At 42.6% G+C, this 15,162-nt stretch overlaps 1 protein-coding gene across 1 annotated transcript in view; it reads left to right on the top strand.

Moving 5' to 3' along the window:
* The window catches only part of Gramd1c (GRAM domain containing 1C), a 69,434-nt gene that overhangs the window by 18,066 nt on the left and 36,206 nt on the right, over positions 1–15,162 (top strand). The window contains exons 5-7 of the mRNA XM_051150554.1: positions 6,658–6,761; positions 7,321–7,416; positions 8,960–9,040. Coding sequence (XP_051006511.1) covers positions 6,658–6,761; positions 7,321–7,416; positions 8,960–9,040 — 281 coding nt within the window. The remainder of the gene's footprint in view (positions 1–6,657; positions 6,762–7,320; positions 7,417–8,959; positions 9,041–15,162) is intronic.

The raw sequence follows: 15,162 nt of genomic DNA, 5'->3' as shown, positions 1-15,162 counted from the left end.
AACTAAGAAGAACTGCGTGCTCGTGCTTTCTTCTATATGTGGCTTTGTAAGGAACGTTTAGATTTGATGCTCATTATGCAGAAACTCCCCTGAGATAAATACATGTTTCGGCAAGTGTACCAGTAGAGCGATTTAATAATGTTCTAGAGATAAATTTAGAAATAGGTCATTACTCATGTTATGGTTCAGGCTTTTCAGTCACAAATTTAGTCATTTTTGTTGCAGAAATGCTTTATTGTGTGTATTTGTGTTTGTACATATGTGTGTGTACATATGCGTACACATAAGTTTATACACACATACATTTACATACATGCATATGTGTGTGTGTGTGTGCACATGTGCACAGTGGCATATAGGTGTGCATGTTTGTGGAGGCCAATGTGGAATGTCTTCCAAGTCAATTCACCTTATGTTTGAGACTAGATCACTCATTGAACCTGAAGCTCACCAACTGGCTACATTCCTCCTGTCTTCTTCCCCAGTCCTGAGATTCCAAGTATACCACCACACTCGGCTTTGAATGTTTAAATTAAATTTAATTATTTTTATGTATTTAGGCGTTTGCCTGCATGTGTATCTTGCCACATATGTGTACAGTGTTTTCTGAGGTCAGAAGAGGGCATCAGACTCTTAAGACTGGAGTTCTAGATGGTTGTGAGCCACCATGTGGATGCCCAGAATTGAACCTGGGTCCTCTGGATGAGTAGCTGGTTCTCTTAATCACTGAGTTATTACTCCAGCCCCCACATCCAGAATTTTATATGGCTTCTGGGGAATGAAATCAGGTCTTATGTATTAGGCTGGCCTCAAACTTGGAGCTATCCTCCTGCCTCTACCTTTGAAGTACAGGTGTGTTATCACCCTGTCTGGTGGTTTTGCCTTTGTGAAATATATTAATTTCATTGTGTAGTGAAATATACTCATTGTAAGACTGAAAGGCCATCTAGGAAAATGCAGAGAAGAGAATGACTCTTCTATTTGTGTAATTTGGCTTTTCCCCCCCTTTCTTTCTCTTCCTTCCTTCCTTCTTTTCTTTCTTTTTTGTCTTTTATACATTTTTCAGTGTGTGTGTGTGTGTGTGTGTGTGTGTGTGTGTGTGTGTGTGTGTGTGTATTTGCAAAAGTTACCTATTCGCCTTTTTCTGACTGGTACAGCAAACATGTTTAATGTGGACATTTTAGAAACTGATATAAAGGGGAGGATGGCTGCTCGGGGAACTTTTTGAGGCATTAGCATGGTTCTGTATGGTATTTTGGCAGTGGTTACATGACTTTTCATTGGCCGTATCTTTGTTGAAGAACTTTGTTGCTTAAAATTTTTAAAAAATAACCAAGGTATCCTGGCCATCCCAGGATAGAACGCTAATCATAACAATGAAACTAATTGTGTCTGAAATGAGTACCGTGATTCCAGTCAAGAGTGGATTGACACATAGCTGCCCTTTGATTCTTCAGGAGATTGGATCCAGGAAGACCCCTCAGATACCAGGGTCCATGGATGCTCCAGTCCTTGTGTAGAATAGGACAGATCATGTTTACATGGAACCCGAGCAGAGTCTGGCATAGACTTTAAATCATCTCTGGATTACTATTTGACTCACAATGTAAACAGTACGTGAATGTATATGCATTGTTTAGGGAATAGTGACTTGACAAAAGTTTGTGCGTGCTCAGGACAGATGCAGTTCTTTGTAAAAGAAACATTTAAGCACGCTTTAGTGACTTGCTCTGAGGAGAAGAAGCCCTGGCTGTGGAGGGCTGACTCTGCTTGTCTAGTCCCTGTCTCTGTCTGCTGAGACGCTAGCAGCAGGGACCATGTCCAGAGCCCAGAGCCCAGGTCTCTGTGTCCTAAACAGCCCTCTCCCTGAAGAAACAGCTGGAGCAGCAACAGCTCAAGCCCAGCGAGGGTGGGGCATGCTATTGTTATAGTGATGCAGGGGGTCAAGAAAAGGAAACTAGGCAACAACCTGAATCAGCTCCTGTTCAAAGTTAGGATATCTTAGGCAGCAAAATAACAGTGATTTGGGATAACAACCCCAAGAATCAAATAAATACCCACGAGTCCATATTGCTATGAGTAAATGCTTGAATAATTAAACAATTATGGAGGAGCAACAGTCTTCCAGAACCTTAAGTGTGTTTAGGTAATCTATATCCTTGCTAAAATTTAAAATTTCAGACGTTTAGGGGCTGGAGAGATGATGGTTCTGTTGGTGAGGTGTCTGCTGAACAAGCACAAGGACCTGATTCTGGGCCCAGGAGTCCATCCAAGAGCCACCTGTGGGGATGCTGTCCTATAACCCCAGCGATGGGGTGAGGTGACAGGCCAGGCAGTGAAGCTCATGGCCAGTTATCCTAGACAAACCAATCAACTTCAGGTTCAGTGAGAGACGGTCTCAAAACATGAAATGGCTCAGTGGTGAAGAGCACTGTCTGTTCTCCCAGAGGACCAGGGTTCAATTCCCAGCACCCAAATAGCAGCTTACAGCTGTCCATAGCTCCAGTTCCAGGGGACCTGATGTACATAAAACTAAAAACTAAAAAATATCAATAAATAAAAAATATAAAATAAGAAAATACAGGGGCTGGAAATTGAAGTTATAAATGGTTGTGAGCTGCTTTGTGGGTGCTGAGAACAGAACCCAGGTCTTCTGCAAGAGCAGCAAGTACTCTTAACCACTGAGCCAGCTCTCCAGCCTCATACTCCTTAGGGCTTTGTTTTTTAAGAAAGGGTTTCTCTATGTATCCCTGGCTGTCCTGGAACTCATTAGTCCCTCTGTAGCCCAGGCTGTTCTTGAACTCAGAGATCCACCCTCCAGAGCCCCCACCACTGCCTGGCTCTCCTCAGGTCTAGTAGTCAGAAGTCTGTTCAGTCTGCTCAGGGGGTTTCACAGATAGTTGTAGTGAACGTTGAGGTAACGGGCAGCCCAAAGTACATCATGGAAAAGCCTAACTTCTCCTTCCTTGGTAAAGTTATTTTAACCTTGAGATGATTTGGGTCTGAGCGGCAGGGCTAGGCTGGTGTGAGAAGACTGACTATGGAAGGAATATGATTCATGTGGCCCACGGCTGTGAAGGAAGGACTAGACTTATTAAGCAGTGGAGAGGCCTCCCTCAGGGGTGTATACCTCTGCTTGCCCAAGAGCACTCTTCCCTGTGTGAGGAGGAGGAAAGAGACGTGCTGATGGACCTGCCTTTGCTGAGCAGAGAGGGAGGCCTGTATAGAGATGGAGGCTCTATTCACGGGTTTTATTTGTTCTTATGATGGTTTATTCACTGACCTCTGCTTCTTGTCTTCTCAAACAGTAGAAAATCTTTCCCTCTGCTCATGTGCCTCCCCACCCCACTCCAGCACTGTTTGAATTTAATTAATTAAATGGCTTCTTTGTTATCTTGAAATAAGTTTGGAGAAGGGGAGGAAGTAAACACATGTCTAATGTCCCTTCCAATTCTATGCACCCGCTTTTTTTTTTTAAAGTAATGGTATTCTTACTTTTAAATTTGTTTACTCCTTTAAAAAGCTTGTCTGTGAGATTATTCTTTTGCTTGGTGATGTCCTTGCTCAAAACTTACTTCTTGGGTTCTCTAATTAGCTAAGTGAACAAGGTACAAACAGAATAATGTTATATTGAGGATATAGAATCCAGTACAAAATCTCTTGTCAACTCAGAATAACTCTCTACAAAGCAGAATAATAATAATAAAAACAGCAAACTATTATTGATTAAACATCAACTAGAATATGAGCCAGCCACCGAAGTACACATCTGCAAGTCTAGCATTTTGAGGCACAGGACACCAAGTTTCGGGACAGCCATGCTACACATGAGATCATCACCAACCCAAGCTACATGGAGACCCTGTCTAAAAAAAAAAAAAAAAAGTGTTGACTCTGTTTCTTAGCAATTAAGCTTTATTATACAACCCAACTAGCTTATACAAGAAGGAAAAAGGTTAAAGGGACAAAAGAGTGAACCTTCCGGTAGCCGTTCCACGGGACAGGTCCTTAGGTGTCTCTCTGGCCCGCGTGCTGGTCCAGCTGGACACAACAAAGCAAAACATGCAAACGAGAACAAAACTCAGACTGTGGTGTGTGCCATCACAAGACCTCACAGTCTGGCAGATGCAATGGGCTGGAAACTGCTTCTTAAGGATGGATGCTCAGGAGGCCTTCAATGGGGGAGTGCTTGCCTCATGGCTCCCATCCGCAGCACCACATAACCTGGGTTTGGTCACCAAAGCTAGTAATTCCAGAACTGGTGGCAGCAGAGAAAATGCTCTAAGAAAAGCCAAAGGTGGCTGGAGAGATGGCTCAGAGGTTAAGAGCACTGGCTGCTCTTCCAGAGGTCTTGAGTTCAACTCTCAGAAACCACATGGTGGCTCACAACCATCTACAGTGAGATCTGGAGCCTCTCCTATCGGATGTTCTCTTCTGTCATGCATACATGCAATAGAATGCTTCTATATATAAATGAATAAATCTTTAAAAAATAGTAAAGAAAAAAACAAAAACAAAAACAAAGGTGTGTTGGTCTCCCCTTCTGCCCACGGCCTCAAACTCAGAGATCCACCTGCCTCTGCCTCCTGGGTGCTGGGATTAAAGGCATGCACCACCTGACAGCATTTATTGTAAAGTCTTTTTAAAAAGTTCCTTTATACAATTTTAAATTTAGCAGTTAATAGAACCACCAGACAGAAATTCTTTAAATCTTGTATTGTCAGTAGTTCGGCACTATGGTCTACATCAGGCACCCAGAGGTCTTAATCTTAGAGGCATGATAGTTGTTTTGGTTAGTGTTGCACACTTGACATAAACTAGGTTCACCTGGGAAGAGAGACCCTTAACAGAAGAATTGTCTCCCATCAAACTGTCCTGTGGGCATGTCCGTGGCACATTGTCTTAATTCTTGATTGATTGACAGGGCTTTGCTCACTGTGGGCAGTTCTAACCCTAGCCAGGTGGTCTTGGGTTGTGTAAGAAAACAAGCCTAGCAAGCCCTGGGAAGCAAACCAGTAAGCAGTGTTCTTCCATGGTTTCTGCTCCAGATCCTGCTGTGACTTCCCTCACAGATGCTAGACTGATGGAGAAGTGTAAACCAAATAAACCCTTTCCTCTTCCCAGTTTCTTTGGGACATAGTGTTTATCACAACAACAGAAGCAAACTAGACCCATTGCCTTTGTTTCCTTTTCAGTTGCTAAGGCAAAATGCCCTGTCAAAAGCAATTTAGAGAAGAAAGGGTTTAATTTGCCTCACAGTTGCAGGTTCTAATCCATCCATCATAGGATGGTTACATCACAGTCACAATTAGGAACAAGAGGAACACATGTGTTCTCGCTTGCACTCAGTACGCATGCTCTACTCTTACACAGGGTAGAACTGGGACCCAGGGAATATTGCTACCCACAATGGGCTAGTCTTCTCACCTTAATTAATGTAATCACGATGGTCTCCCAAGATGTGCCCACAGGCCAATCAAATTTAGACAGTCTCTCATTGACACTCTTTCCTAGGTAATCCTAAAGTATGTCAAGTTGACAATTAAAGCATGGTCTCCTTATCTATCCCTGACTGGCCTAAAACTCAGTATGTGGATCAAGCTGGCCTCAAACTCACAGAGATCTGTCTACCCCTGCCTCTTGAGTGCTCTTATTTTAGCTCTTCAATGTACGGTGTGTTTTTCTACCATAGGGCGTTGTGTGTACTGGTCCATCATAATTCTGTCATCTCTTTATTGATCTTTGGATTCTTTTTTTAAAAGATCACTTATTCAGGAAAATCATCCCTGACAATGCTTCTCCATACCTTCCCCCTTAAATGCAAAACAGTTCTTGTTACGTGTTTTCTCTATGGTCATTATCATGCTTATCTTTGTTGATGGTTAGTCTTCATTGTCAACTTGATTGGATTTGGCATCACCTAGGAGACACACCTCTGGGTGCATCTGTGAGGATGGAAACCCCTGAGTGTGGGTAACACTCCATTCTCTGAGCTGGGGCCTGTGCTGAACCAGAAGGCAGAGTGGGGGCGAGCAGCTAAACACAGGCGTTCCCCCTTCTCGGCGTTCCACCATCATCAAAATCTGCTCCCACTGCCTGCCTTCCCTACCTACCACGGACCGCATTCCTGAACTGTATGCTCACTCTTCCTGTGGCTGCTCTAAAATGCTCTGACAGAAGCAACTTGAAGGAGAATGGCTCATTTTGGTTCACAGTCCATGATGGTGAGGAAGTCAAGGTGGCAGGCATTCGAAGTGGCTTGTCACATTGCACCCATAGTCAGGAAGCAATGAGTTTTCTCCAGCTATCCAATCTGGGACCCCAGCCCATGGGATGGTACCACCCATATCGAGGGCGGGTCTTGTTCAGTTAGTCTGATTGAGACAGTCCCTCACCGGTTCCCAGAGGCTTATCTCCTAGACAATTCTAGAGTCTAGCAAGCTGGCAACATTAACCATCACACCTACCTTTCATTTACAAAATCCCATGAGGCTAAGAACCTAGTGCTCCACAAAATATCTGGCATAGAGTATAGGGATGAATGAACGAATGAATGCGCAACCGGACAGGGATAACCTCCCACCAGCTGAAGTGGTATCAGGTTTATTCAGTTGTCAGACTGCGGTGAATGACCTTCTCTTATCTCCGTCTCTACAGATTATGCTTGCGCTCTTCAGAAGGATATCTTGCTTCAGGGGCGGCTGTACCTTTCGGAAAACTGGCTGTGTTTCCATAGCAACATCTTCAGATGGGAAACTACAGTAAGATATGTTTGCATTTGATTTTCTGGTACAAATAATTGCACAGTCAGAAATATACACAGCACTCTTAAAAGCAATGTGCTTAAGATGATTCAAGAGTAAAACCATAGATATTTGTGTATCCATGTTTATATAAGTATAATGTGTTAATGTATATGTAAGTGTGCAGTGTGTTTTTTAATTTAAATACATTAGGCCCCATTTGCACTTATTTACTACAATTAGGTTGGAAGGGGCTTGCCTGTCAAAACCATGGTTACCTGACAGGCTGCCTAGACTGTGCTGGAGGTTGAAATGTGGAGCCTGAATCCTGTCACATCCAGTCCCAACGTTAGATCCCAGTATTGATGGACAGAACGAAGAAGGAAGCGTGTCTGACCCAGGGCTGACCTTGATTTTCATTGAGAACACAGCATGTACTTTTGAACTCCTAATGCAGAGTTTTCAGCCAAATAAATACTCTGGCTTAGACTGATGTAACACTTGGTATTTGGGGTTGCATATGCCTCTGAAAATATGCACTTCGATTTTTAAAAAGTATTTGTGTGTGTATGTTTAGATTTCTATTGCTTTAAAGAATATAACCTTTATGACCAAGGAGAAAACTGCTCGACTCATCCCAAATGCTATCCAGATCATCACAGAGGGCGAAAAGGTGAGCGACTTCTCTACCTGTCCTTGGGAAGGAACTCTGTCTCATATAAATAGAATGGAGGATGCAGGTGGTTCTTGAAGTTACAGTGTCTTGTGGAGACACAGGATAGTCTGTAACAGGTTCTTATATGTTTACATAGCTACTATTTGCAGAGGAGAAAGTGGGGCAGCTGGAGGTGGGGAAGGCCAGTGGGAGGTGAATAAGAAAAAATATAATTATGAAAGTTTAATGATGTCACAATTAAATTCATTTCTTTGTATGCTGATAAAAATAAAGACATCTAAAAGGTTATAGGGACAGTAGTAATTGTTAGGTCACATGTTGTGTATGCGACACTGTATAGAGAGCTCTAGGATGTATCTTCTGGAAAGAATATATATCTGTAGCTGGGCTTGGTGGTGCAGTGGGGAGGCAGAGGCAGGCAGATTTCTATGAGTTTGAGGCCAGCCTAGTCTACAGAGTTCCTCCATAGCAGAGCTACACAGAGAAACCCCGTCTCAAAAAGCAAAGAACAAAATCAAACAACAACAACAAAAATATAGATTGAGGTCTCAGATTTCATTTGTCTTTGTTTTGTTTTATTTTTCTGTTTTTGTCTTTGTTTGTTTGTTTTTCAACAAGGGTTTCTTTCTGTAGCCCTGGCAACCTGAACTTGATCTGGTCTCAAACTCAGAGATCTGCCTGCCTCCGTCTCCTGAGTCCTGGCATTAAAGTCGTATGACACCACTGTCTCAGTTTAATGAATTGAAAATTCTGTCTGTGAAAGCATCAATACTGTGAAATCACTGCAGTGTAATGACGTGATTTCCCCTCCCTATAGGCGCATGCTTTGTGGTGGGAGTGGCCAGTGGAAGCGACAACCCACCGTGAGGCTCCATGTAAAGACGCATCTTGCTGCACTTTCTCCTTGTGGTCAACTTTAAATATGACTTTACAAAACTAGCTAAATGTAGAGAAACACATAGGGCTGAAAAGAGACACAGACTTACAGATTGAGCCTTGTGCTGTTTTCTATCGCACCGTAAGCCCTGGGGGTTACTTGAGTGTTTCACGTGCAGTCTTTACAGAGATCCAATAATTTTGAAGTTTTTTTAAGACTTGAAAAAAATGCATAACTTAAAATTTGTATCTCTAATATATACATTTCTGAAATCCACTTGTAGTTTTAGTTAATACCAGGCTCAAATGACAGCCATCATATTGCAAAGTGCAGAATAAAAACCTTCTATTTTATTCCCAAATTTATTTAGATTAATTTGAGAAAGTTGTGATAAACATAAACAGCTACCTTGGTTTAGTCCACTTCCCTAATAAATAAGAACAACGTTGTGTTTGAAATTTATATTTATCATAAGATGCTGTTTGTTATAAGGCAGGGTTGATAAACATATCTCATTTATGCAAAGTTATTTGTTTTTCTTCTAACACAAAGGTAAGTGGAAAACAGTATGAAGAGTTGCCTATGTTTGGCTTTGGTCTTTGCAGGACCCTACAGACCTTCATGACAGATGCTCTAAATTTGTCTCCTTATTTTTCTTTGCAGTTTTTCTTTACATCTTTCGGGGCCAGAGACAGAAGTTACCTGAGCATATTCAGGTTGTGGCAGAATGTGTTGTTAGATAAGGTAAGTGTGCATCCCAGAGGCGTGCCGTCAGAAGGCACACGGGGCCCTTCAAGCCCATCTGTGAAGAGCCTTGTTTTCATTAATCTGTTGACAATTCAAATTCTTTTTTCTTTTTGGTTTTTTTCGAGACAGGATTTCTCTGTATATCCTTTACTGTCCTGGACTCGCTTTGTAGACCAGGCTGGCCTTGAACTCATAGCGATTCAATCGGCCTGCCTCTGCCTCCCAAGTGTACCACCACCGCCCAGCTTGACAATTCAAATTCTTAAAGCAAAAGATCTATAGTTGTTTTCTGTTAATTATAATCTCTAGGATAATAACCAAGCTAAAAAATAGTAAAAGAAACATTAATGAAAGTAAAATGATAGCTAGAAAATACATGTTTAACACATAAGAAGACAATAATGGATATATAAAGGGACTCACACATTTGATAAACAAAACACACTTAGTGTCCTAGTTAGGGTTCCCATTGCTGTGATGGAGCGCCATGGACAAAACAACCTGGGAGCCGGGCGTGGTGGCACACGCCTTTAATCTCAGCACTCAGGAGGCAGAGGCAGGTGGATAGCTGTGAGTTCGAGGCCAGCCTGGTCTACAAAGTGAGTCCAGGATAGCCAAGACTACACAGAGAGACCCTGCCTCAAAACAAACAAACAAACAAAAACCCAAAGCAAAGCAAACCAAACAAACAAACAAAACAACAACAACAACAGCAAAAACCACACCACCACCACCACCAAAAAACAACCTGGAGAGCAAAGGGTTAATTCCGCTTAGCTTCCATATCACAATTCATCATCAAAGTCCGAGCAGGAACTCAAGGAATGTAGGAACCTGGAGGCAGGAGCTGATGCAGAGGCCATGGAAGAGAGCTGCTCAGCCTGCTTCCTTATAGAAACCTGGACCACCAGTCCAGAGATGGCACCACCCACAAAGGACTGTGTCCTCCCCATCAATCACTAATTAATAAAATGCCCGACATGCTTGCCTACAGCTGGACTTTATGGTGGCATTTTCTTAATTGAGCCTCCCTCCTCTAATGACACTAGCTTGTGTCGAGTTCACATAAAAGTAGCCAGTCCACTTAGTAAAATGATCTTTCACTAGATATTACATAAATTCTCATATAAATACGAATGAATCAAACGGTGCAATCAAGATCCAAAGGTTGGTGGAATATAAAGTACACAATCCAGCTCCATGTTACTTTAGAGACTGAGGAGCTTCAAAGCACAGATATCTTGAAAGTGAAAGAAGAAAATGACACGTGCGAGCAGAGACCAGTGCTGATGAGCACCATCTCACAAGGCAGACCTTACAACTGAAGTGGAGACAAGGAGTCCATTTGCCTTGTTACAAGGGCCAAATTATTGGGAACTCCTAAAAGTTGTAAGTGCATATGTAGCTAGGAACAGAGCCCTAAAGTATATAAAGCAAAACTGAACAGAATTGAAGGAAGAAATAAACAGTTTATCCATAACAGCTGAATTCAACACCCCAGTCTCAGTGATGGAAACAACTGCACAGAGATCCACAGTAAACAGAAGAACAGCACTACAGCTGAGCTAGGACCAAAGGATGCCTACGGGGGTCTGATCCAACAACAACGGATACACATTTTTCTCAAGGGCATGTGGACATTCTCCAGAACAGACCTAGTTTTATAATCTAGTACTAGATTACAAAACAAGTCTCAATACATTTAAAATGAATAAAGTAATATAGAATGTACTCTCTGATCACAGTGGAATGAAATTAGGAACCAGAGGGTCACTAGAAAGTGAAAGTTAAATAAAGCATTCCTGAAGAGCCACTGGGTAAAAGAAGAATCTCAAGGGAACTTAAAACAAACAAACAAACAAACAAACACCTTTCATGAGCCAAAGGAAAACAAAGCCACACCAAATCTCACCGGACATAGCCAAAGCAACATTAAGAGGGAAAACTATAACTGTAAACACTTGTTACATATTCTAAAAGGCTGATCTTGAATCAATAACCTACCTTTTGGCTTTATGAAATTAGAAAAAGGAGAGCAAATAAACTTTGCAGAATCAAAGAAATACTAAACAAAGCTGGGCAGTGGTGGTACGCACTTTTAATCCCAGCACTTGAGAGGCAGAGGCAGGTGGATAGCTGTGAGTTCAAGGCCAGCCTGCTCTACAAAGCAAGTCTAGGACAGCTAAGGCTACACAGAGAAACCCTGTCTCAAAAAACAAAAAATAAAATAAAATAATAAAAAATAAAAAAGAAACACTAAACACTGGAGCAGAGATGAAAGCAATGGAGAATAGCAAAATAGGTATTGATAAAGTGAAAAGCTTTCCTGGAAAAGATTAAAAATCAATGCACATCAGTACACCTGTAAGGGAGAGATGAGGGAGCAGTGCATGCTCCCTCATGTTTGAGGCTAGCCTGGTCTACAAAGTGAGTCTAGGACAGCCTAGGCTACACAGAGAAACCCCGTCTCAAAAAAAAAAAAAAAAGTTTTTATCACCACACCTGGCTTGAAGAAACATTTTAATTTGACCAAATTTTGTTTTCAACAGCATGCTTTTGCATTTATTTTATTTATTTTTCCAGTAAAATCCACAGAAGAGGGAAAGAGCTAGACTCATCATTCTGCCTTTGAAAAGGGAGTTTGTAAAGTTGGGGTGTGTGGCTTAGTCAAGTGTGTGCCTAGTATAAACAAATGAGTATCTGTAATCACAGCCCTGGGAGATGCCACTAGGAGGATCAGAAATTCACGGTCATCCTCAGCTACGTAGCAAATTCTAGATCAGCCTGGGGCACATGAGAGCTCATTGAGAGAAAGAAGGAAAAATGTTTGTAATACAACTTTTTCCCCCCAACTCATAAGATGCCTTTGTTACACTACATGGGAAAGGATGGTGGAGTTCCAGTACTAACTCATGACAGGGGCCTTCAGTGTCTAGCTATGTGTTTAGCTGTCAGCCTGCTCAGTTTTGAGGTGACTTACAGCACTTCAGTCTCTATGGCCTCTGCACTTACCCTTGCTTAGCACTTCTAACCAGCACATTGAGTTCCTGGCACTTACAGGCCAGGTGACGGTGGTGGCAGCCGTCTGTGATACAATCAGTGCTTTCTCAGGTTTTTGTAATGAACCGTGCAAGCATAGTTCAAGATAAGGCCAGGCTCTCTCTTCTGCACCGCATCCTCAGCTCATTTATACCAGCCCACCTCCCCAACTGGAGCAGCCAGCCAGCCTACCTCTTCCATTGTAGCAGCCAGCCAGCCAGCCCTATGTCCTGTGGGGGTTTTTTGGTTTGTTTTTTGCAACAGTGACTCACCTTACAGAGCAAGTTGACTTTGAACTTGTAATCCTCTTGCCTTGCCCTCCTAAATGCCACCATGGCCAATTTATTTTATATTTTTTAAATGGACACACACACACACACACACACACACACACACACACACACACACACACACATACACACCACACAAAAGAATAACACTTGTCAATCATATGAAGTTCTAAATTCGGTGCCCATAAATAAAGTTTTATTGGAATGCAGCCATTCTCATTTGTTTATGTTTTCACATGACACCAGCAGAGTTGAGCATTTGCCACAGACACCATATGGCTCAGCAAGCTTATATTTCTATATGGCCCTCTCCAACCCTCAGCAACACTACAGCCAAAGTTGTGCTTTTGAGATATGTGCCTGGCTGGGCCTGGTAGCACATGCCTATAATCCCAGCACTCGGGAAGCAGAGGCAGGTGGATCGCTGTGAGTTCGAGGCCAGCCTGGTCTACAAAGCAAGTCCAGGACAGCCAAGGCTACACAGAGAAAAGAAAAGAAAAATGTGCCTGAGACAGGCTTGGCTTTTGTTATTTTTACTTTGTGTGTGTGTGTGTGTGTGTGTGTGTGTGTGTGTGTGTTTAATGGGGACTTATTTTTGCTTCTTGCTTAATAACTATTGCCTCAAAAGTTTACATATGGACTGCATAATCATGGTGCAGCCCATCTCTCCAGCTGTGGCTCAAATGTTTCAGTGTCTTCTCCCTCCCTTCTTCCCTTCCTCCCCCCTCCCCCTCCTTCCCTCCCTCCCTCTCTCTCTCTCCCTCCCTCCCTCCCTCTCTCTCTCTCTCTCTCCCCCCAAGACAGGGTTTCTCTGTGTAGCCTTGGCTGTCCTGGACTCACTTCAAGGCTGGCCTTGAATTCACAGCAATCCACCTGTCTCTGCCTCCCAAGTGCTGGGATTAAAGGCGTGTTCTGCCACCACTGCCCGGCTCAGTGTCTTCTCTTAAATGTTGTACTTGGTGTGTGTGTCCAGTCATCTTCCAACATGCTCTGACTAGAACTTTTGATCTCTAATTCCGACCTTGTCCTAAGTCTCCTTAATAAATCCAAAGTAACCTTCATCTGTCCTCCTATTTTGCAATTCTCCTTATAATACTGGCAGTAATTACAATTCTCTGTTTTGATTTCATTCTCCTCACTCAGGCTATAAACACGTAGAGGACAGAGGCCATGTCTGCCTTGTTCACTGCTGTTTATTAAGTGACAAAGCTCAGTGTTACCACACAGCTGGTGACATCCATCTCCACTTGCCCCACAGTCTCCACCCATCAGGCACTCCATGTGTGTCAGAGTTAGTATCGCCCATGTCTCCTTGCTCTCTACCGATATGCCAGTTTGGGTAATAAGTTGTATGTGACAAGTTTATCAAATACTCAATAAATACATCCTAAGTGTCTCAATTTATAAAAATGATAATGATTTCACATATAAATAAGAAGTATCCCTACTTAATAAAATATTTTAATTATTTTGGGAAAAGCCAAAGATGGAGAAAAAAGAGACAAATTTTGTTTCAGAATCATTAAATGTTCACCTTATTTAAGTATATACTTATTTTTTTCTATTTTCTTGTTGTTTAGTTTTGAGATTGCATTTTAATTACATTTTTCTCTTCCCTTGCCTCCCTCCAGGCCCTCTCATATAACCCTCCCCACTTTCCTTCATCAATGGCTTCATTATTCATCAATTGTTGTCACATAATAAGTATTTGTATATACATATATAGTCCCATATAAAACATGTTGAGTTCGTATGTTATTGCTTGCATATATATTTTCATGGTTGATCGTTTGTCTCTGGGCAACTGATGTGTTTTCCCCTGGAGAGGACCACCTCTCTCTCTCTGAGTTTTACTTAGTTGCTTTTGAATCTTGGTGTAGGCTTCAGGCTCGTGGGCGCTCCCCCTAGCAGTGCAGCATGCTGGGTGGTGTCATTCCTGTTCAGCTCACGTTTGGGCACACACACACACACACACACACACAAACTTGATCACACACAAAAAAGGTAAAAAGAAAAAGTGCGTTCTGAGAGTGAAATTTTTGGTGCACTCCTTCATAGAACAGAAACCTACACCCAGGTAAAAGTTTAAGGCTTAGACAGCACAACTTCCAGCCTTATTCCCAATAACCAAAGGCAGTGCACACTCTTATACTCTGCATAAGGCATCAGGGAGAGCTTTTAAGTGCAGATAGGCATACCCTCCCTGAGCTCTGATTGGTCAGTCACTCCAGCTTCTGTTTTGAGGCCCACTAACTAGAATGGTGGTGGAAGAGAGTCTTGTTTGTTGAGTGTGTTAGAACAGAGTTTAAAACAACCTAGGAAGGCATTACTATGTATATCTAAAGAAAGAACATGTCAGGCCAATGAAGGCTTCTTTAGACAAAGGGCAAGACTATAGGGTAGAAAAGACAGGCACACGGCAGACTTTGATCAGTACAGAAGTGTAAGGAGGTGAGGCAGAGATGAGCTATCAGCAAGCTGTTCCTGAAAGTCAGCTCCCTTTGCTCACTTGAGCTCATCATCGACTTTGATGACTACTGGACTCCACCTGAGTGGCAGGCTGTGAGGGCCTAATGTCTGGAGGCGAGTCCCTGTGAGGCGCAAGTGCACCTCCACTGAATGAGCATCTGCAGGATGTGGGCACGTCTCTCAGAGCCCAGCCTGCCTGAGCCAGGGCACTGGCAGAGCTGAGGCTGTTCTGCAGTCACTTGAGGTTACTTGGCGTGTTGGTTACTTTCCTGGTGGCGTCTAACTCTAACACATGCAGCGTTAAAACCTGGCTTATGAAAA

The sequence above is a fragment of the Acomys russatus genome, chromosome 8 (assembly GCF_903995435.1).
Source record: "Acomys russatus chromosome 8, mAcoRus1.1, whole genome shotgun sequence".
NCBI classification, from domain to species: domain Eukaryota; kingdom Metazoa; phylum Chordata; class Mammalia; order Rodentia; family Muridae; genus Acomys; species Acomys russatus.
Note: the sequence above shows the minus strand (reverse complement) of the source record. Positions and strands in the feature narration are given on the sequence as shown.